The sequence below is a fragment of the Neoarthrinium moseri genome (assembly GCF_022829205.1).
Source record: "Neoarthrinium moseri strain CBS 164.80 chromosome Unknown scaffold41_Wmoseri_CBS_16480, whole genome shotgun sequence".
Classification (NCBI taxonomy): domain Eukaryota; kingdom Fungi; phylum Ascomycota; class Sordariomycetes; order Amphisphaeriales; family Apiosporaceae; genus Neoarthrinium; species Neoarthrinium moseri.
Genome location: NW_026055155.1, coordinates 173775 through 196538, shown reverse-complemented (window position 1 = coordinate 196538; position 22764 = coordinate 173775). Strand labels below are relative to the sequence as shown.

The window sequence follows — 22764 nt, the reverse complement described above, 5'->3', positions numbered from 1 at the left end:
AAGGACCCAATACTGACAGCTGTCTATCTGTCTATATGTGTTAAGCTCTGCAGCTCCGAAGCAAGAGCTTTCTAAGAAATCAACAGTGTCTGTGCTCGTCCTTTGGGCCGTCAAAAATTGGGGAAACACACAGCGGCACTTGGCAGCTGGTACCAAGCATGGCTCACAACAGTTGCTCTATAGGCATTTGGAATTGACTCTGGTCTCAGGTGACATGCCAACCCAAGAGGCCTCCCAGTTGCTTCACGTGCTGTAGCAATAATGATACAAGCTTAAGTTGAACCTTGGATGCCATTGTGTGTGGAGTCGTCGAAAACAACAGTATCACCCAAGGGAATCCACAGCAAAGCTGGAGCCCATGCCCACGGAATGGAAGGCAGCTCTGACTTGGCATGGGTTCATCTGGCTTGGGACCCATGCCAGCAAGGACTAACTGCATTCTTAAACGACTAGACAAGAGCTTGTCTGCAACAGAGTTGGTCCCGTACAGGCACAAAGCAGTGTGGCGGAGTGGATGAGACGAGACAGCCAAATACTTGGGGAACATGAGATGGCGTAGAGAGAATTGGGACGTCCTCCGCAATTCTGATGCCAAGAGGCGACAAGAACCCCTGCTCACAGGATCCTGGGTTTGTTTCTTCAGTGCATGAGCAGCGAAACATGGCCTGATGCTGACGGTAGTGCGGAAGGGAGCTGCAGCCCTTCTGCCCAGCGCCCTCCGCCCCCCGGCTTTGACCAAGTGGTAGAATGCCGACTTATCCATGGGTTGGGGCTGAAGACGTTCTGGGAGAGCTGGATAGATCTTGGTCCGGGTCCCCACCTGCGTCAGACTGGGGCTAGCGCCCAAGGCATGCTTAAGCTTAATGCAACGGCAGCTAATTGGCGTACCCCATCGAAGGTGCCAGGGTCCGCGCTACTCGCTTGCAACGTCGAATAGTCCCAACGGTGAAGATCCCGCCGATACACGCCAGCAGAGACGGACTTTCTCTCATCAGTTCCATCTGCACGAAATAACCACGAGATCTCAACTTCTTGAAGGATTTTTGCCTCTGGATTCTTCGCGACGGGACGAGCTCTGAGTTCGCCGGGTCTTGCGGGTGTGAGAGAGAGTGTGTATGTGCTATGACCGCACAGGTCGAATTTAGCGAGGGGTCAAAACACGACCCGAGACAGCTCTGTCACATCCACCCCCTGATCCAACCACGCCTAGCTCCCAGAGCCGCACATCCATCCCATGCCGGCTTGCCATTCCATCTCATTTTTGGGGGTACCGCTGACCCGCGATGGCAAAGCCATGTTGCGCGTACCGCGGCGTGCTGCATGCTGCCTCTACGGAACGGTGACAACACCGAGCTGAGAACCCTTGGCCCTGCCCAGACATTTTGTTCCTGTTTCGAGACCGGCTCCTGGCCCAGGATGTGAGGACCATGGCTGTGACGCTCGGCATCGATCTTCAATGCTCGATATAAGCGATAGAAAGCCCCCTCGAGGCCCCCCGACGGTAGGTTGTTTCTTTCGTCTCTTATTCTTCAGACGTGCTATCCGCGTGTGTGTTTGTTCGCTCTTTTCTCTTCTATCTCCAGTACTCGTTCATTCCATTCCATCACGAGCAGGCACTCGCCCTTATTGCAAGTTTCTCATCGAGCCAGTTCATTACGGTCTTTCAGGCAAACGACTATACCAGAAGAGAGAAGGAGGAGAAGATCTTACGACCCGGCTATACTACAACGGTCAATCTTTCACCTTAATACTTGAAATACCAGCCCATCATGAAGTTCTCGGCAGCTCTAGCATTGGCGATCGCGCCCCTGGCCCTGGCCAAGTCCGTCCACAATGTCTACCCGGCGAAGCGAGAGGGCGGCAAGGATAACACCAGCCAGAGGGAGGGTGAGAGCCGCGGCAACAGGAACAACAACAACAACAACAATGGCCAGATCGTCGCAGTGCCCGCCATCGTACAGGCTGCATCGACTCAAGTCATCATCATCTGGGCCAACCCGGGTAACAACGCCGCCACAACCACCATCGCCCAGCAGGTTACCGTAACACAAACCGTAACAGCTGGTGCGGTTCAGACGACTGTGGGAAGCGCAACTGTCCCCGCCGGTGCAACCAGTGTTGTAGCTGGAACTGGAGCAACACACTCGGTACGCCCCCTGAACTAATAACACAACTCTCGTGAAATGGGTCTTGAGCTAACTTACAAATCAGGTTGTCGTCGGTGGCCCAGGTGGTCTCGCCTTCACCCCTGCTGAGGTCAAGGCCGCTGTCGGTGACATGGTTGTTTTCACGTTCATGAGCAACAACCACACCGCCACGCAGTCTGCCTTCGCTACTCCCTGTGATCCTCTGGCGGGAGGCATGGACTCTGGCTTCCAGCCCAACGTCAACAACACCGTCAACCCCGCCCCGCAGGTCGCCATGCAAGTCATGACCACTGAGCCATTGTGTAAGTTTACAGAGCCACCACTCTCTAAAGAGCCCGTCTTTTCTGACCAGACCTCGTAGGGTTCTACTGCAAGCAGGCTGGACACTGCGGTAAGGGAATGACTCTGTCCATCAACCCCACCGCCGAGAAGACGCAGGCCATGTTCCAGGCTATGGCCATCGCCCAGAAGGGTACTGGCACCGGCAGCGCCATCACTGGCAATGGAACCGCTGCTGCCCCTGCTCCCCCGGCTGCCGCTCCTGCTGCTGGTAGCTCCGCCGCCCCCGCGGCAGGCGCCGGCACCATCCAGCAGGGCATGGGCACCTTGACTCCCGGCGCCGGCCAGTGCGTGTGTGCCGTCTCCTGCGGAGCTGGTGCCTTCCCGGCTGTCCAGGCCCAGGGTCTCGGCGCCTTCGGCGGCATCCCTGGTGCTCTCCCCGCCAGCATGGTCGAGGCATAAGCACCTCCTCTCCGTACACCCAACACTATTCTGAGGGGTTGGCGAGTTCGCATGGGAGATATTACGAGGGATGTTGCAAAGATACCTGGTGTTCTAGTTTTTTCGGGCACGTTGTAGACTCAAGAGACCTTCATACTTTATTCATCTGGGGAAAAAGGGGGAGGTTCCGAGGTCGCGTGCCTCGGAGGGTTTGCATAGAAGACTCCCTTCTCTCGCCCGCCCGCGGAGAGGCGGTGCCCCTGAGCGGAGAGAGGTATATATGACTGGATCGTATGAGAACTTGTTTTTTCTTGTCTTCTTTTTTTAAAACCCCCAATATTTTCCTTCGGGTTGGCTAGGAGGGAACCGCAGACTTAATAGGCCATGAAAATGACAACCTGAAATACCAAAAATCTCGCCTTATCTCTGCTGTGTAGCATCCAGTTCACCTACCTATTACTATTAAATGTCAACTAAGGTGATCCATCAAATGGAAAAGTGGCTCCTCATGACGACGAATGGTTCTTCTCCTGAGTAGCGGCAGACCACTCGACTGCGCTACCAGGAATCAAAATATGCCGTAGACGTCTGTCCGGGCAAAGACATGGTGGTGGCAGCTGCCCTCGCCCAACCAACAGTCTCTTTTACTCCTTACTATCTAGAGAAGTCAAGGGGTTCCGCATGAGAGGTATCCCTATGCACCACCGGAAAGAAGTGTACATACATGCAACAACACGAAGGATGGACAATTCCAAGGTGATATCTCACTGGTACAAGTTCTTGAGTAGACCTCCGTGCGGGTTATATGGAATGATTTCGCCCATGATAATGTCTGTCTCATACACGTGGAAAGTGACAGGTCTACTTCGAATTAGAGACTACTATACTTACAATGGCCGCCGTGATTCCGTGCCGGCAGGTAAAGGTAAATTCCTCACTACGTCCATGACGATTCGTAGTCGGTCCGGTGCTTGTCTACAGGTGATGTCAGGTTGCCAGAAGAAGCCAAGACTCCTTTTACTCGCAACCGCCATAGGGACATGCCTCCGGAATACTCGAGTCTCAGCGCTTGGGAGGAGCCACGGCACACCTACTCTCCAGCAAGCTCCGCAAGGCACTGGGCAGGTGAAGAGGGCGCAAGAATGGAGACGGACAGTACAGGGCCGACGAGGGCCAAGGGGGGAAACCGAGCTCAAATTTCTTGAGAGAGAAGTCGGTGATCAGAAAGGTCTACCTAGACGCCAGTAACAATGCTTCCCCTGCTCTTCGCTATTAAGATCGTGCCCCCATGTATCGTGATATCGTATCCACCAGCGGCGAGGCATGGCTGTGTCGGACCGTATTATTTCTTCCCCGCGGCCTCGGCTGCCTTCTTCGCATCGGCTGCAACACAAGTCGTTCGTTAGTCCCACTTTGATCCCTTGCGAAAGTCTTTCAGGCAATATCGGGGGTTTTCTTGGCGGAGGAGGAGGAGGGGGGGCGTTGCTCACCAGCAGCCTGCTTCGCCTTCATGATGGCAGCCACGCTCTCCTTGTCGCGCTGCATCTCGGAGCCGCTCTTCGTGTTCTTGGATTTCTGCGGTCACGTAATCGTCTGGTCAGTTGACTCTTCCAAAGCAGCATACGATACCATCCCGATTTTGTCGAAGCGTCGCCAGCGAAACAAGTTCCCTCTTCCCACGAGGGAGAGGACGACGCTGCCGGGGGGAAGCGCGTCCACCTCTCCTGGGGAGGCGCTTATTTCCAACCCACTTACCACAGCAGCAGCAGCCTTGAGGTTCTTCTCACGCGCCTTGTCGCGCTGGTTGCCGCGGGCCATCTTTGATTAGGGAAAGGAAACAGAAGCCGGGAATGGAAAGCGCTTGTGTGGAATAGGCGAGCGAGGATGTTGTCTTCTACGGGAAGCAAAAGCGGATCGGTGCGCCGGCGGGCGATGCGACTGCTGTTTCGCAATTTATGCTGGGCTGAAGGCTTGGTTGGTCGCGGGGAGTCCTCCAAGGGGGTCTTGGTGAGAAATTATCCCGCCGTCGGGCGACGAGGCCCATAGGGTTCTCGGGAACGTGCCAGCACCGCCCCAGCGAAAGCTTAGTGGATTAGGTAGGTTCCGGGGCGCCCAGGACCAATCAATTTGCCGCCGACTTAGACGCGGACAGGTGGGACGGCCGCTGTGGTCGAGACCGCTGGTGGAATTTGCTCAGGATGCTGCTATTTACATGCCCTAGGATAAGCACAGTCTCTTGGAGGATTCCGAAGAGAGTCTCATGAACCGCCAGCCTATTGTATTACCGCGCTGTATTTTATTTCGGCGATGACAGTATGTATCCAGTAAGATCTCCTCGAGTATCCATGGCTGGTGAAGTATGCGGCCCCGGGGGCTGAATGGCTGCTTCTCACTTACACGGAAACCGAACATGCTCGGAACCGACAGCTCACGTTACGCTTCGGTCTCAGAGCCTGGAGCTAGAAGGTAACTGTTGGCTGCGCGCTTGTTGGCCTTTCCTCGGATGTTAGATATTACCTACATATCTGCGACTGAAAAGCATTTCGTGTGTGACGTCCATATTAGCAGGAAGCAATGCCCAGGGGGCCTTTGATACAGTCGCCAAGCAGATGCGACCGGTTTTCTGAGCGCGACTCTAGCAGTATGGTGTTTGAACATCTTTCCTGGTGGTTCGAGAAGGCCTTTGATTTGCATTCACGATCATCGGGCTCGCATTAAATGAACTTACAAGGAGCCTGCACTCAGGAGGGGAGGGTTGCTCATCGGCGACAGGGTTCTGTCCGCTGGCAACTCTAAGCAAATGTTTAGACTAGTTTGATCGTAGGTGGGGTATGGATTTACGATCACAACCGCGTCTCATTTAATGATAGAACCAAAAATACTCAGACACTGGAGGCACGTTGTCCCAGTTTCCCTGGCCAATGCTAGAATTCTCGACCACGGCCTGAGGCATGTAGCAGCAGACAGGCCGACTTTTGTCGCCCTGTTGAAGGATGTGTGGGGAGTGGCAACTGGCTAAAGATGCTGAAACGGCGCCTATTGATTCGACAGCCAATCAATATACCGACGACAACGAATCTCGAAATGCCGCCTGTTGTATCCTTCCAGGGACCAGGAGACGACGGCTTGGCCCGAGTGTGGTTTGTCCTTCAACCATTGGACGCAGTCGTTCGCGCCAGGACAAGGTTATTCCTGTCCTCTCATGCGATCTTGCCTGGGTCGTGAAAATCCACAAACCCCGGCTGCTAAGTGTCAGGTTGCGGCCAGGGACGCCATGCCCGTGATGGCAAAAGAGCTGCAGGCACGCGTCCGTTATACCATGGAGAAGCAGAAACACCCCAGAATCGCGCGTTCTAGCCTGCTCGTCGCTTGACGCTGCCCTTGCTCAGTCGACATGGGCAGTCGGGCTTCGTCGGGCTCGAGATTGTTCTCGACGCCGTGAATCGATTGGCCAGCGCTCGAGGAAACATATGGTCAATGCGAAACAACCGCAGAGGAACTCTGGGCGGGACCCTACGCATTCTCCTTGCCCTTCATTTATCTCATTGTTCTGCCCTATGGGACAATGGTGATCCTTCCCTTTTGCTTTAAAGATCTGGGCTCGCCCGCCGGTACGCTCACCCATTCTCCATCGCTTTGATCCACCGACCTCATTGTCCTTGAAGGGCGTGAATAATACTAGTCCTCACTCACAGTCTTTGCTACTCAGGGCCTATAAAGCAGACCAGGCAAATCTTCCCTGACTGTCCCCTGCCCTTCTCCAGTTCATCCCACTTTTCGACACTCTCTAGATCTTGACCCACGCTTTTACCACATTCTCTTCTGCGAGTTCCTTGACAGACCTGCTGGCCAGATCCTCACCAATATCAACGAAAAAGACAAAAAGCATATACACACCGCCCATCTTTCGGCGTACTGCAGGCAGTTGAATCCGTGAGTCGATCATCTTGGGCACATGGTGGGAGGCCCAGCATTGCTGACAGCCACATACAGAGACGTAAGCCTAGAAACAATTCACGACAACCCGTTACCGACGACAAGATGTTTGGATTCAAGAGCAAGGGCTGGGGCTTCCTCGCCCTCAACTTTGTCCGCGGCATCAACATCATCGTGCTTGCCACAATAGCTGTCTCGTCTGCTGTGCTCATGGTTGTGTCCAAGATGCCCGACGGCTACACCTTCTTCAGCGATATATCCCTGGCATTCCTGATCACTGTCTGCTTCTTCCTCGGTCTTTCGGAGCTTGGCATCTGGGGAGCCTTCTTTGAAAGAAACTGGCCGGCTTTTGGACCTGGACGAGGCCTGACCTGGCTCGGTTTCTCTATGATCATGATGGGATCCCACACCCTCGGGAAGCTCAGCGATAGTCGTAACAGCAAAGAAAACATGGGTGTCATCTTCTGGAACCTGTGCATGGCTGCCGGTATCCTCGCTCTCATCTTTGGGTTCGTCAACGTCTTCATGTCCTGGTTCTTCGGCAAGCGCCTGGGCCGAAACGTTCGTGTCTTCCGCCAGAACGGTGCTACCGAGCCGGAGGAAGGCTGGCCACAGAGCGACGTCTACTCCAGCCACTCAAGCGGTTCGGTCCGCAAGGAGAAGTCGAGGAGAACCACGCTGTTCGGATTCGGCAAGAAGAAGCCCGAGATCAGCGCACCGATTGCTCACCACGACATGGAGAAGGGCATGCCTCTCGAGAGTCGCGGCTCGCCGATTGCACCCGAGATTCAGCGCCCACCCACCCTCCAGCACCCGGCCATGCGACGTGGCTCCATGAGCCACTACAGCGTAGCAAGCGAGATCACTCGCTTTGGCGGCAACGACAACCATTTCTAAGCGCCGCGCACACACTACCAGGCGTTAAAGAGGAGGGCGATCATAGTTTGAGGCGTTTTTGGTTCTGCTTTTCAGAAAAGGGATACCCAAGGCATGAGGAAGGAGACAGCGAGGCTTGTTTTAAATCTTAATTATGAACATCAATATCAATAAACACGGGCATCGCCTTGTGTCTTTCGATTCGCACATGTATGTCATAAAGAAAGTGCTCTTGAAAAGACTGCGTATGAACGAGAGGTAGTTTGACGTGACTGGGTTCTGAATGCGTGTAAGTTCTTCAAGCAGGATCGCAGACATAATCCCCAGCTTCAGTTGTTGACAGCGAGTCAACATCACAATGTTTCAATTTATAGCAAGTAATGAAAAATGATTTAGAGCATAGTAGACATAAGTCAGGGCGGCATTTCATATATTGAGGCACAAGTTTGATGCCGTGCACTGGAGATTCATAAAGGGAGCCAACCTACGTCCAGTACGTAAGCAAAGGGCCGACACGTGACCCAGACAAACAAGGTTTAGCACCTTGCATGTCGCATGTCGTGTAGACTTCTTTCAATCTACCGTCAGTCTTTCCTTGTCAACCAACCTTTTCACCACTGTCCAGAAGATCCGTGACCGTACCACAGCCAAAACCAGCAGCCCAAGCTCTGTCCTCAAATCAACACTGGATCCCCGAAATAGGCGCCCACAGGTCGCAGACACGCGAAGCTGACGACGCCCGCTCACCTGTCATCTTTCTCACTACGACAACGCCATCCACCCTCGAGTCGAAGCCATACCCCGAGGTCCTTGCCCGGGTAATCATACTCACACCTTCTTGACTGCAGGTCCTTCTATCAGCAGAATACTGGTACCTAGGTGGAAGCTGATTGCGACCGGCTACAAGAGGCAAGTGCGCCTGTAGGCGTAGGAGGGATCCTGGAGCTCGGGTTGCTACAGCTACGTGAGCGCCTGGACCCGTGGAAGGGATACAGTCACTTGCGCGGCTGCGGCTCTGAGTGATTTGCAGTGGAGCTTGGCTCTTTGGCTTTTCTGGGATTGCTGTTGAGGGGCCAAATTTCCAGATCTCAGTATCCTCTCTCTGACGAAGAGATTTTCAGAGGGACAATCAGCTATTGTGATGACCATTGTTTGACGCAGCGCCCTGTTGTTCTCCCCAGTGCAAGCTTTAAAGAGGAGTTCTGTGTCTAAGCCTTCACCCCACCGACCATCAGCAATATTCCCCATCTTCCTCTTTCACATTACTTGAAGGTCGCAACCTGTGAAATAGAACCAACATGGCATCCCAGGACGAGGGCTTCCTGGAGGACTTTCGGGATGCCCTTGAAGGGCTTCAGTTGAACAGCCGGTTTGAAATTCAGAACCTGACCATGATCGCCCGAGAGAGTACCGAAGAAGCGCTTGTCATCTCGCAAGCACTGCAAGACCATATCAAAAGGGTAGGCTAAATTTTCCTATAGTCGTTACGTCCGCCTGACGTATATGCTTGATGTTATGCCAATATTGTGGCCATCAGCAAAGGCGGCCTAGATTTTGATTGTTGAACCTCCGCATCTTCGAGCCGTTGACTTACTTGTCTTGTAGGCAGCACCACATAAGAAACTTCCAGCCCTGTATGTTCTTGACTCTATCGTCAAGAATGTGGGCACGCCATACACCATCTTTTTCGGCAAGCGGCTTTACAACACCTTCATGGAAGCATATGCCTCAGTAGACATGGCTACTCGTAGGAAGATGGACGAGATGCTGAAGACTTGGAAGGAGCCAATCCCTGGTTCTATCGACACGCGGCCGGTCTTCGCGCCGGATGTCACTCGCCCCATTGAGAACGCATTGATGCAGGCGAGGGCTTCAGGGAACCAGCAGCTTCGCAGGATGATGGGCCCTGGGCGGCAGATGCCACAAGGTGTTCCTTACCGTGACTCACCGACACCACCAGCCGCACGACCACCGTCCCAGTCGAACGGAGGGTACATAGGCGGCCCGCCGCCCATCCCAGGTGTTAACAATGCTCCTTATGGCCAACATGGACAGCCTCCCCCAGCCCAATACCCCTACCACCAGGTACGTCAGAACAACCTGATATCTATGTATATGAATTTCCATGGCGCCTAACCAGTCTTAGCCTCCGTCTTCTCAGTCCACACCACAGCCACCGGCAAATATACCTGCCTTCCAGCCGCCATATCATGGGAGTTATGGCATGGCTGCGCAGCCTACCATCAGTACAGATGCTTTGAAAGAGGACATTCAGGGCCTCATCACGGCATTTAGAGCTGAATTTGCACGAAACCCACAAGATCCTAGTATACAGTCAAAGCTTAAGGCGCTCTTGGATTTGCAGGGTATCCTACAGGCCCAAAATCTGCCGCAGGACCAGTTAGTGCTCATAAAGAATCAAATTGCTGGCCTCGCCGTGACAATAAGGGCACCTCCTGCCCAAACTCCTACCCCTGTACCTATATCACAGCCCGTAGCAGTAGCTCCCCCTCCTGCAGCCGCGCCCAAGGTATCTATAGATTCTATATTGGGATCTGGCGCCCTAGCTGCGCTGCTCGCGCGAGGCTCTGGCACACCACAGGCGTCTACACCTCAGCCGCCTCCCGCAACTGTGGCCATCAGGTCGCCGCCTCCGCAGCGCGCTGAGCCACAGCAGAGTGCTGCTCCTGCTGATCCCATGGCACTGTTGGGCATGTTGCGAAAAGCCGGTATGCTGACGGCCGCGACACCATCGAGCGGGTCAACACCAGTGCCCAGCCTGACGCCAACGGTGCCTCTGCCATTTCCACCCCCAGGAATCCCGACGGGACCTCCGTCAATGGACAACTTCACTGGCGATATCGCTTTCAACGCCTTATCACTCAAACAGTAGGTGCTTCGCACATCATGGTTCCAATCAGATGACTCACACAGCAGTAGGTTCCGGCCACATTTGGTGCCGTTAATGTTCGAAGCCCTTGGGCCTCAATGCACACATTGCGGACGACGTTTCAAGACTGATGACGAGGGCAAGAAGAAGAAGATGGCACACATGGACTGGCATTTCAAAGTCAATCAGCGTATCGCCGAGGCCGAGAAGAGCGGACAGCACCGCAGTTGGTTCGTTGACGAGACGGTAGGTTGATCTTTTCCGCCCCTTGATGACCGGTCAATACTAATTAGCCTTTAGGACTGGATTAACACACGGGAGACGATTGACGAGGATCGTATCGCAGCACCAGGTGACGCAAGTGGTACCCAGGGCTCATCATCAAAGACGCCGAACCTGCACTACATTCCCGTGCCTAGTGATCCCGTGCTCAAGAACAGCGTGTGCCCAATCTGCCAGGAGAACTTCAAACAGATCTATCTTGATGATGCAGGAGACTGGGTATGGGAAGACGCCATCAACGTGGATGGCCGGATATACCACGCAAGCTGTCACCAGGAGGTGACTGGCAACGTTGCCGGCGTGGGCACATCCAACCCGTACACCCGAGGTACACCAGAGCCAGTTCTGGGGAAGAGGAAAGCTGAGGTGAGTCTCTTGAAGTTGATACACGCCAGGTGGTTTATTCAGCACCAAAAAATCCAATGCTAATCGGTGGTTAAGCAGGATGAATTAGCAGGTCTCCGTGGAAAGATGAAGCTAGAGACAGCATAGAAAGCCTCCTTGCGCCAACGCAGGGAGCATACATGGTTTATTGCATGAGGGCTCCAATCCCTCGCTGGCGTTATGGGTGCATTGTGCATTCGCATGGGCGGAAACTCTTGCATGAGTGTCAGGGGCTACACGCTGGATACATGACCTGTGAAGCGGGATTCTGTCCGGATTTCAGGGAGTGATGTATCTGAATAAGAGTTACAGCACGGCAAATACAAGTAGTTGCCCCGAAAGACGGACCACATAATCGTATTCTTGAGACCCCATCTGTTGTTGACGCTGTAATTAAATTATGACTTGTACTGAGTACTACTGTAAACCAACAGCTAAGGGTCGGGGCTACTCTTGCTCCTTGATCAACTCCTTGAATTTTCCCAACGCCGACAACCACACCTCCTTGCCCTCCCCCTCAGCCCACCGGCCGATCTTCTCGACTCCTTCCAGGTCTGCCTCCATGTGCTCCTCGCTGGTCGTGCCATCCAGGATCGTCGTGCCCTCAAGCCCCAGCACCAGCGCATAGTACGCCACCTCCTTCTCGACGCCGACGGCCCGCGCCAGCCCGCCGACGACCTCGCTCCGCAGCAGCCGCGGGTTGCCCGTCAGCGTCCAGAAGGTCTGGAACACGACGCCCTGCGCGCGGCAGAAGGCCCGCAGCTCCGTCTCGTAGCCCGTGTCGCCGTAGAACCGGTTCTGCACTACGGATGGCCGGACAGCAACGTCGGGCGCCTCGAACAGCAGCTCCACCACCCCCAGCGGCGCGTTGGCGATGCCCAGATGCCGGATCCTCTCTGGCACGTACGTCGAAAGCGCCCGCCACACCGTCAGCGTGTCCTTGACGGTGCGCAGCGGGGAGTGCAGCACTAGGCTGTCGAGGTAGGGGGCGCCGCCTTCGCCGTCCGGCACCGCAAGATTCTCCAGCGACGAGGCCACCGAGGCGTGGACCTGGGCCTCGAGCGGCGCCGCCGGGTCGTACGGCATATCGGCGCGGTCCTGGCCGTCGACGGACGTGAACTTGGTCTGCAGGAACAGGTCGGCGCGGCGGGCCACGGCGCCCTCGGCCACGGCGCGCCGCACCCCGTCGCCCACCAGCCGCTCCTGGTAGTGCCGCGGCTGCGCGGCCGTGTCGACGCCGCGGAACCCGCTCCGCAGCGCCTGATGCACCAGGTCCGCCGTGCGGTCCTTCTTCCACGCCGTGCCGTACACCAGGCGCGGCGTCATGGTGGTGGGGACGGCCGGCCCGCCGCGCAGCGTGAGGTCCCTGGTCAGCGCCGAGGTCTGCTGGGCTGTCGCCATGGCTCTGGATGTAGATAGACTGGCTGGATTGGCGTGAGCTGGGTTGGCTAAACGAAGGATGTGGGATCTGGGTGTCCTTGATAGCCAGGGCATTGCTTTTGTGGCAATCTGTAAAGAGGCAACGTTATCGATTTGATCCATGGAACCAACGTATCACACAGCCTTGTGCAATGAGGGAACGTGCAGATTGGAGAGGCAGATCATATCGAAGGATCTTTTGAGTTCCTAGTCAACAATTTTGAAAGGCTAGGTTCTGTCTGAACTGACTATGAGACTACATGTATCTGGATTACTATGCGCTGCTCATTGGAAGGATTGAGATACAAGTGATTCTGCATGTGCTTGTATGTTGAAGCGTCCAAGCACCGGATACATATTTTAATCATGCAAATGTAGTAAAATGCTATCAAAACGCGGCAGCTCCTACCGAGATTCATCGACCTTGACAGTGGGGTATTTATCTGCGTATAGCGGCATTGTATGACGTCGTTCGCTGAATGAGAAGTTCTGACCACGATGGCTGCCATAGGCAAGGCAGAGTATAGTCATTCTGAAAAAATATGGTCATGTTAGCATACATCTGTAAAAGGCCTATGACAGTAGAAAAAGGCTCTGCACTTATTTATGAACGAAGAGCGCTCCGCTGTGGTACACTCGTTGATGCTGGGTCTCAATTAATGAGACATGCATCTATTACCCCACTTGACTGATGGCGGGACAATGATTTGGAATGGAACGTAGCTTCCGTGAATTAATCCCTCTCTCCCAGCACACTCTTCCCAAAATTTCCTCAGTACCCTTTTCTGTTATTTCTCAGAGAACAGGGCCTGCAATCTGTTTGCATCTGAAGCCAGACAACTTGTTCCATTCATCACCACTCCCCTTCTTGAACCATGGCGTCGGAACCTTATACCGTCAGGTGGGGTATTATGGCAACTGGTGGAATTGCCCAGAGTCAGTTCGGAACAGTCGAGCGTACATATTCTACTGCCAAAAGCTAATCATATTCTCTAGCGTTCACCAAGGATCTGCTTACCAACCCTGCAACACGCGATGTCCACGACATCGCGCACAAGCTGGTGGCTGTTGCTTCATCCAGCTCCAAGGCCAGCGCCGAGAGCTTCCTGAGCAAGGTGAAGGCACCAGACGGAGTCAAGACGTACGGGTCGTACGCTGAACTTGTAGCCGACCCTGATGTGGACATTGTCTACGTCGCCACACCGCACTCTCACCATTTCCAGAACGCCATGCTTGCCCTAGAAGCCGGCAAGAATGTCCTCTGCGAGAAGGCCTTCACTGTGACTGCTGCTCAGGCCAAGAAGCTGGTTGACAAGGCCAAGGCAAAGAACCTCTTTCTCATGGAGGCAGTCTGGACCCGCTACTTCCCACTTAGCGTCAAGGTTCGGGAGATGGTCCAGTCTGGTGTCATCGGCCCCGTCTACAGAGTCATTGCCGATAACTCGTTCGGCAAGGATGCACCAAACGGCCGGATCGACTTCCCAGACGAGCACCGGATGGTGAATCCGGATTTGGCCGGAGGCGCTTTGCTGGATCTGGGCATCTACTCACTGACATGGCTCTTCCAGATCCTGTATCATTGTCAGCCGGAGAGCGAAAAGGAGAAGCCTAACGTTGTCGGGGCAATCAACAAGTATACGACGGGCGCGGATGAGATGACGACGGTTGTCGTGCAATTCCCAAAGCACAAGAGCATGGGAGTTGGAATGACATGCCTGCGTATTAACACTGACACGGATGGTCACAACAGTGGCGGGCCGGCAATCAAGATCCAGGGACCCCTCGGAGAAATCCAGGTTATGGGCCCGGCGTTTAAGCCACTGCAGTATCGAGTGGTTAAGTCAGATTGTAATGGAAAGGTGGAGGTCATTGACTGTCCGATTCCTCAGGACAAAGAGCGTAACTGGGGCCACGGCATGTTCTGGGAAGCCGACGAGTGCGCCAGATGTCTCCGCGACGGAAAGAAAGAAAGTGCTACGTTGCCCCTGTCGGAAAGTATTGTGATCATGGAGGTCATGGAGGAGGTCCTAAAGCAGGGAGACGTCAAGTACCCCGACCTCATCACGACAGATGTGTACGACCCGAAGAGCCCGCTGAACACGGGTAATCAGTAATGGGTATAGGCTACGCATGAATCGAGTTTGGCGTTTAAGCAGCCAATGAGCTGTTGTTAAGACTTTATAAAGACTACTTTACTGCAGGATGCTGCTGCCTGGCGAGCTTAACTGAATAGCCGAGCTGCTGCCTTACGAATGTTTTTAATTAACCCTTTCGAGCACAAAGAAACAAACGTCGCGTCAGGGCGCGTCTCAAGCAATGGGTCATCTGCTCTTGCTGTATATAGATACATGGATATTTACACCGCCGCGACTTCTTCTTGGCATCCATCTCTTGTTTATTTACTAGGCGATTGGCTGGCTGCTCCTCAACCATTCATACTTGCAAGTAGTCAAGGCCTGCTCGAATCTACTTATATTCTAGGACGCTGGAATCCGAACCCGACATCGCAAGGCCAATGGCTCTATCAGAAGCATCGTCTTCTCGCTGCCAATGGCATCAGTCTACCCATGGCGTGTGGGAACGGGACATTGATGAATGCGAAGAGTTCTACAGGCGCTCAGCACGGGGAGACGACGGCTGCTATCCGCTCACAGGCTTTGCCACCTTTGTCGCTGTTAGTATAGCTGATGGCGCTGATCGTCGGATAGAGGCTGCCTTTCGAAATGCGTGGGTCCGACTGCGCTACGAACATCCCACATTAGGCTCTCACATCGAAGACAAGGCGCTTGGCGGATCGAAGAGGGTTTATTCGTCATTCGAAGACGCCAGCCAAGAGGAGGAATGGTTGCAGTCCACATTCAAGATTGTTCACACTGACGGCGGAGCACTTGAGTGGTTTAACAACAGTTCACCGACGTTCAAAACTCCTACCCTCTTTCTGGTCAAGGCTAAGGCTGAGCTTGGCCAGACTGCCTTTCTCCGGTGTCCTCACGATCTCACTGATGGTGTTGGTATTTTGCATCTAGTCGACCATTTGTTCCATCATGCTGCCGTGGCATACGAACAAGGAGCTAAATATGCAGCACTACGATGGGGAGAGGAACAGATAAGGCTTTCCCCGTGCCTCCGTCTAGCCGCCCGGATTCCCAATATCTTGTCTGAGGCTCAGACCAAACGCTTACACCAGATCCAGAAGGAGAATGCCACCATCTACACGCAACAACGCCTTCTTGGTCTCCCCTCCAGCGCTGGTGCGGGATCTACCTCTCGGATCCAATATCTCCCTCACTACCTTCCCAAGGATGTGACCGACCTGATTCTGCGCGGGTGTAAAGTCATTGGCCCCGGCGTGAGCGTCACACACGTTTTTACGGCGGCTTTGGCATTGGCTCTGGCCGACATGCAGCTTCGCGAGGATGACGCTTACACTGTCCGCTATGCCAACCAGAGCATGATCAACCTTCGTCCGTACTGCGAGCCACCCTATAATACATCTAGTCATGTCGCTGCCGCGTATCACACCGTCTCCGCTCAGGCTCTTGGAATAGATCTGATCGTGCCGAGCAAGAGCGGCAAGACAAAAGCAGACGGCCTACCCCAAATTGCAACCTCAGTCAGAGATTTCTTCAAAACAATACGTCCAGCTTGCCTCGAAGATGACCAAGTCACATTGAGCCCATCGGTTTTCAAGTCCATCACCCCAGCTCCAGGTGCAAACCCGCATGCTGTGTCAGACGGAAACTTTTGCCCGGTGGCTCTATCGTCCGTTGGCAATATAGACAACGTGGTTAAGGCAAAGTATGGAGCTTTTGAACTGACCAAGGTCGCAGCTGCCAGTGAACCGATCGGTTCCGGCGTGGCACTATTCCTTGGCTCTTGGGGCGCACAGTTAAGCCTGTTCGCCGTGTTTGACTCACGGCATCACGACACCGGATACGTGGAGAAGTTTATGGACCGGGTTATTCACTGCGTCTGTGCAAGTTTGATAGCTGTTATGCATACTACGTCTACCTGGTCGACGCTTTCAGAAGCCACTAAACAGAAACTTGCCGTAGACTGAGTCGACATTGCCGAAGACACAGAATATAGAGCTATGCGAGAAGATAAGATGCACGCAACCCGGAATTGGCGGTTATGGTATTAAACATCTGTAGAACAGATCGCCTACCAAGGCACGACTTGCTTCCTGGAAATATGAACTTCCGAGTGCAACAAGCGTCGGGGCGTGGATGAAAAGAAGCGGTTGGATAGGAAAGCCCGGGAGGCCAACGATCGTGCTGATTGAACACCGGAGGTCAGGATAGTGATTGGTCTTGATGAGACGAACACCGTTCGGAGAAATACCTTATAGTAGCGCCAGCCCGAGTCATGCAGTCAATTCAAACCCGCATCAGATTCCAATCTAAGACATCAGTCAGGTTTGGGGACCCGACGATGCAAAAGTCCCGAACGATGCCCCATCCAATAAGCTTGTTTCGGGAGCTTGCAGCACGCTCAGACACCAGAGAAACCCTTGGAGCCAAGGATGTATGTTCATGCGAGTATTACGTATGACACCACAGACGTGGCATGGAAAGAAAGACTTGCTTGGATATGCATTACTTTTAGTGTAACAATGTTCCATTGTACTGTACACGGTCGAGATCTCGTATAACGGGACATCATTGCTGGGGGCCGGGTTATAGTAGGTAGCATATAGTTTGTAACTAACACGGTGAGAAGACAAGCCTATTTGGTCGGTGACACGGCCTATTCGAACCGGCTTCCTGGGACGGCAATTCGAGTGGGCGAGCTGCAGGACGGCGACGTCTGCCGCGTCTGCGCAAGCGAAGAAACGAGAAGCGAGACGAGGTGCAAGCCCAAAACGCGATCCGCGGCCGCAGAAGGAGGTTGCAACGAACCTTATCAACAAGACGACGGCTGCATGACGCTGTCTGCGAGCCCATCTCCAGCCCGCCCAAACCCATCCTCCCAGATCCAGCAGTGCTGCCGCGTCGCCAGCATGCCCCAGGCACCCCAGGCCGCCATGCAGCTGCACGACGAGAGGCCAACGCCGTAGCGAGGGCATGGAACCAGCATCTCGGGACACGCCACAAGCAGAGAAATCTCGGCACATGTCTGCGCCCCCATGTTATGGCCCATGTCGCGGCCCTAGTAGCGGCAGTAGCAGCAGCCAGCCAGCCAGCCAGCCAGCCAGCCACCACCCTCATCCCTACAGTATACCCACTAAGTTTAGCAGGTCGCTGGGTTGCTGTCAGCGAGGGAGAAGGGTAAAAAAAAAAAGGGTGCCGCCAGGGACAACGCATCACTACAACCCAACTCCACCATTTGTTGGGCAACGTCACCGACACAACTCAAAAAGAAGCGGTGACAGCAACCAGGAGTGGCAGTGATTTCCCCGGCCACACCGCAGCAGCAGCCGCCACGAGGAGCCATGACAAAACCAGGCCAGGGAGCTGAGGGCGATGCTGTAGCCGCACCCCCCGTGGCCATCACCACTGCTGCCACCGCCGCCGCCGCCCCCCAGGCCGCGGCTAGCTCGGCCGCTCCCGTGATTGCTCCCGGGGCCGATGCGGAGTCGTACGAGCAGCAGCACGTGCACAGCGTCTACGAGTCCATTGCCTCGCACTTCTCGGCCACCCGCTACAAGCCGTGGCCCGTCATCGCCTCCTTCCTGCTCTCGCTCCCCCCCGGCGCCGTGGGCCTGGACGTCGGCTGCGGCAATGGCAAGTACCTGGCCGTCAACCCGCACGTCCACATCGTGGGCTCGGACCGCAGCGCCAACCTCGTGCGCATCGCCCGCGACCACGGCGGCGACAGGCGCTGTGACGTCGCCGTCGCCGACGGCCTGGCCCTGCCCTTCCCGCCCGGCAAGGCCGACTTCGCCATCTGCGTCGCCGTCATCCACCACATGTCCACCCGGCAGCGGAGGCAGGAGGCCGTGCGGGCGCTGCTGGAGTGCGTGCGGCCGGACAGCGGAGGCGGCAAGATATTGGTCTACGTCTGGGCCCTGGAGCAGTCCAACAGCAGGCGCGGCTGGGACGAGGGCGCCGACCAGGACCAGTTGGTGCCGTGGGTCTTCAAGAGCAAGACCAAGACGGCCGACGGCGGCGGCGGCGACACGACCTATCAGCGGTACTACCACTTGTATAGGAAGGGCGAGCTCGAGGAAGACGTCGTCGCCGTCGGGGGCAAAGTTCTAGATAGTGGCTACGACAAAGACAACTGGTGGGCTGTAGCCAGTCGAATCAATTAAAAGCAAAGAAGTAAAAGATATCGTCCACGTATTTCATGTGTAAAATTTGCAACATTTTAAATGCTCAGGGCAATTACATGGTAGGGCCTATCTTCCTTCCCATGCCGAAGCCCCCTTTCTTTTGGCTACACACCCCCTCTCACGCCAACAAGGTCTAAATCCCAAAGCTGCTGTCTATCGAGGCATTGTGAACCAGAGACAAAAAACGACAAGTTTTCAAGTAGTGGCATTCCCAACATCCACCACATGATATGCTGCCTCAGATAATGTTTTACCCAGGGCCAAAAAAAAATAAGTGACAAGGTGGAAGAAAACAAAAACAAAGCAAAAACGCTCTCTCCATACTCCGGTTACCAACGCAGACTCCGGCACTGCTCGCCTCCGTCCTGCCTTTTGTATCCCAAATGCCTAGCCCGCTTCTTGCTCCTTCGTCTCTCATCGTCTTCAATCATCAACAGTCCCTGTCCCGTCGGCCGTTCCGCGGCTTCCTTGCGCCCTATTTGGAAAACACACCACCTCTCTCTTTTTTTCTCCAACCACAAAGCAGAAAACCGCAACAAAATACATTCAAGAATAGACCAATTACCCTGCTATGCCTCTTGCGTGCGTGCTCTCTTTCCAAGTTATCTCAAGTGGTCGATCATGTAAATGAAAGCCGCCAGGTCCCATGTCCGTCCATGCACTCCCTAAGCCCCTACTCCCTCCTTTTGCCCAATGATTCTGCTGGGACCAAAAGGTTGAAAAAAATGGTGAAACAATGAATTTCATGTTGTTTGATGCTCGCTCCGACCCATGCAGCGTTATGTCTCGCGAAGTCTTTGTCGAATATGTAGGATACCGAAATGCAGAAGAAGAGGATGTCGAAAAGCAGAAGAACGAAGAATCGATGGTTTCGCTCCCCCCTGGACGCCTGTTTAGAAACGCGCTCGGCCGCTCTAACGCCCTGGTGCCGAATAGGAGAAATTTCCGCCTTTATGTCACGGCATATGCCGCGGGATCGTCTTGTCCAGGTGGTCGGACCGCGGGTCCAGGTGTCGCCGACGGTTCGGATCCGGCGGGCCCAGCTCCGGGCTACGCCGGCGTTTCGAGCCCGCCGGCTCCAGGGGAGGGTAGCTCAACGCCGGCAGGAAGGGTCCTGGGCTCGCCGTGGCGCTCTGGGCGGGACTCGCGCTCGGAACGCCCACCGAGTAGGCCGGGGTGCTGTACGGGCTGACACCCGTGGTCAGCTCCGCCAGACCAGGCAGCATGCCCGGGCGCGCCTGGCTCTGCGAGTGGATGGGCGCGAGCGGCCCGCCCCCGGAGTGGGAATACGCCATCGGTTCGCCGTGTTCGAGGTGTGTTGGCAGGTGGGGAGGAGGGCCGGCCTCTTTGCGCGGGCCAGGACCCGGGCCGGGACCCAGAGGCCGCCCCGGCAGGCCAGGTGGCAGGGTCGGCATGCCGCGGCCGTAGGCTCTCGAGGGGTCGACGGTGTCACGAAATATGCTCCCCTGGGATCGGGAGTGGGCGTGCCCTCGGGATGGCGGCGCCCGGCCAACTACCCCTTGTTGTTGTTGTTGTTGCATATTGTCAGGCCCATGTGCCGAGAGGGCAAACGGCACAACGCCAGCCCGGCGTGCCATCTCCTGCTCGCCCAGTTGCCAATGCATCGCCTCTGCTGCTCTCCAGGGAACTGCCATCTCCTCTGCAACTTTTGCCCACATCTCCGGTTTCAGCCTGTGGTGGTCGTTAGTTAGTTACTGCTCCTGCGAAGCGAGGCGCAGAAGGAGGAGTTTCCGGGCCGCGAAGAACAACCTACCTATCGTACAGTCGTGCCAGTTTTGTTTTCCTTTCTTCATCCCACTCGCTTCTTCGTTCCAGGTAGTTCTGATAGTGAAGTCGACAGCTGATGGCACTCCGTCCTGGCAACCTCTTGGAGATGTCCTCCCACTTCATCCCACTCCCACGCAGCTCGATGATCAGGGCATCTTCCTCGGGCGACCATTTGCTCTGTTTCTTGGCCGGTGACTCGGAGGCATGTGGCGGCATGCTGCGTTTCCCGGAGACGACCAGACCGGGTCCCGAGGCGGGTCCCAGACGAGGCGGCGCTGCGTATAGGGGAGGCCCTACGGGCGCGGTCGATGTTGTAGTAGCCACGGCGGAGGTGGGAGTTACTGACACAGGGTAGGTGGGTTGCGCAGGAGACACAGAGGACTCATTTGAGTCGGCAGCCTTGAGGAGGGAGGCGATATCCACGATGCCGGTAGGTCACCCACACAGCCTAGGTCAGGCCAGTTTATCATGGAGCGAGCGCTGTAAGTGATATCACGCAGGCTCGAGACCGCAGGCTGTACACAACGTGGGGTTTGATGGATCCTCGCTGGGTTTTGCTGCCTTCACCATAGACAGTCTCCCACTATTATTCCAAGCTTCTCTTAAGGTGATTCTCAGCGCCGTAAAGCAAAGAACACAGACGGAATTAGACCGGCCACGGTGAAAGTTGTCGTCGATACACCAAGGATACTCTCGAAGTGTTTTGAGTTTTATGTTGTAGCGTGAAATGTGTAGATGGGAAGGATGGTGCGTCTGCTGGCCAGAAATCGAGGAAGGGGGAAGATCCTGGAAGCAGAGAGTCAGGTTTGATGAAGCGTGGCTCGTGTTTTGGGATATGTGAACATGATCGGGCGCTTTTCAGGCAGCTGTCCACCAATGAGCGATGTAAGTGACAACCAAGTGAGTCTTCTTGAGGCAGCGGCAGGCGAATGAATACGTCAAGAAGGCTAAGTAGCTTTCCAGGGTTGCGCTGGCCAGGGGTACTTTTTTCGACTGTCACCATAACCTGTGGAGTGTCATTATAGAACTAAAGTTGGGTAGTGGAGGTCCACGTCGGGAGCACGCGCCGTGCAGAATTAGGGATTCAAAAAAAAGAAAATATAAAAGAAGGTTTTCCGAAGAAATCACTGACAGGAGGCTTCTAGGTTGATGAAGGCGGTAATGGTAGCAGTGGGGGAACGAGAACCAGGGTCCAGGTGACAAGGTCAGGTCCAAGGGGCACCAAAAGAGGAATGTCGACCAGGGAGGGGGGTGGGATAGGATAGGGAGTGTAAAAACAATACGGTTGTGGGTCGGGAGACGACAGGCACTATATGTAAAGTCACTCAACTATAACAGAGCCCAGCTGGCAGCCAGTGAGGTAATTCACACCTGTTTTACTACCCAGCTCTGTTTCTGGTGTAAACCATGCTCGCGGGCACACACTGAACGGGAAAAGTTGGACATGTCCACAAGACAAACCTTGAACCACACACCTGTTGGAAACTTGACGGGCGTAAGAAGCCGGGGCGTACCAGGATCGTAGATGGTGTTGAGATGTAAGTCAAACAGGTGAGTTGTTGGCCATGCGAGCTATCGACTAGGGGCTGATGGCATGGCCACGAAATCATGCATGAGCTCGCAGCGAACAACTCTACTAAGTTACTCTTTCCCCTTCCTGCTCGGCCGTCACGCTAGGCAAAGATCAGATCCGAGGAATTAATAGCGCATAGTTCAACCCTCTGACTGAAGAAGCAAAATAGAGCACCATGATTTTCCAACTCAAGACGTGCCTAGTGTTCCAAAGGAGTTCAAGGTCGAATTTCCAGACAGGGTATTGCTGGTCAGCTTAGTCTCGAGAAACTAGCAGGAGATCGAACCAAGGTACCTTGTAAGTAGGTAGACTTGTGCCTGCGAACAACTGCATTTGTTTTGCAGTAGTCTGATGACCCGGGGAATGGGCCAGGATTGCAGACGCACATCAAGCATCATCCAGGGCTGTACGGGACCCATCTAGGGTTAGAGGAACCACTCCGGCTAGCATAGGGCGGGAAAGAGGCTTCGAA

General features: G+C 54.7%; 7 protein-coding genes across 7 annotated transcripts; 5 read left to right on the top strand and 2 right to left on the bottom strand.

The window, feature by feature from the left end:
• Positions 1-1769: 1769 nt before the first annotated feature.
• Positions 1770-2888, top strand: JN550_009229 (uncharacterized protein; the record flags this gene model as incomplete). The annotated part of the gene is made up of 3 exons (XM_049321278.1): positions 1770-2147; positions 2212-2449; positions 2509-2888. The coding sequence occupies 3 exons, from the start codon at positions 1770-1772 to the stop codon at positions 2886-2888; spliced, it is 996 nt and encodes a 331-aa protein (XP_049168805.1).
• A 4020-nt stretch (positions 2889-6908) lies between these two features.
• Positions 6909-7700, top strand: JN550_009228 (uncharacterized protein; the record flags this gene model as incomplete). The annotated part of the gene is made up of 1 exon (XM_049321277.1): positions 6909-7700. One exon carries the CDS (start codon positions 6909-6911, stop codon positions 7698-7700), a length of 792 nt encoding a protein of 263 aa, XP_049168804.1.
• Positions 7701-8977: 1277 nt separating this feature from the next.
• On the top strand, positions 8978-11343 carry JN550_009227 (uncharacterized protein; the record flags this gene model as incomplete). Its single annotated transcript, XM_049321276.1, has 6 exons — positions 8978-9139; positions 9285-9764; positions 9826-10568; positions 10620-10815; positions 10870-11217; positions 11296-11343. The coding sequence occupies 6 exons, from the start codon at positions 8978-8980 to the stop codon at positions 11341-11343; spliced, it is 1977 nt and encodes a 658-aa protein (XP_049168803.1).
• A 339-nt stretch (positions 11344-11682) lies between these two features.
• Positions 11683-12636, bottom strand: JN550_009226 (uncharacterized protein; the record flags this gene model as incomplete). The annotated part of the gene is made up of 1 exon (XM_049321275.1): positions 11683-12636. The coding sequence occupies one exon, from the start codon at positions 12634-12636 to the stop codon at positions 11683-11685; it is 954 nt and encodes a 317-aa protein (XP_049168802.1).
• Positions 12637-13529: 893 nt separating this feature from the next.
• On the top strand, positions 13530-17713 carry JN550_009225 (uncharacterized protein; the record flags this gene model as incomplete). The annotated part of the gene is made up of 5 exons (XM_049321274.1): positions 13530-13590; positions 13651-14764; positions 15136-16612; positions 17073-17181; positions 17382-17713. The coding sequence occupies 5 exons, from the start codon at positions 13530-13532 to the stop codon at positions 17711-17713; spliced, it is 3093 nt and encodes a 1030-aa protein (XP_049168801.1).
• A 375-nt stretch (positions 17714-18088) lies between these two features.
• Positions 18089-18910, top strand: JN550_009224 (uncharacterized protein; the record flags this gene model as incomplete). The annotated part of the gene is made up of 1 exon (XM_049321273.1): positions 18089-18910. The coding sequence occupies one exon, from the start codon at positions 18089-18091 to the stop codon at positions 18908-18910; it is 822 nt and encodes a 273-aa protein (XP_049168800.1).
• A 977-nt stretch (positions 18911-19887) lies between these two features.
• Positions 19888-20935, bottom strand: JN550_009223 (uncharacterized protein; the record flags this gene model as incomplete). The annotated part of the gene is made up of 2 exons (XM_049321272.1): positions 19888-20623; positions 20706-20935. 2 exons carry the CDS (start codon positions 20933-20935, stop codon positions 19888-19890), a joined length of 966 nt encoding a protein of 321 aa, XP_049168799.1.
• Positions 20936-22764: the final 1829 nt, after the last annotated feature.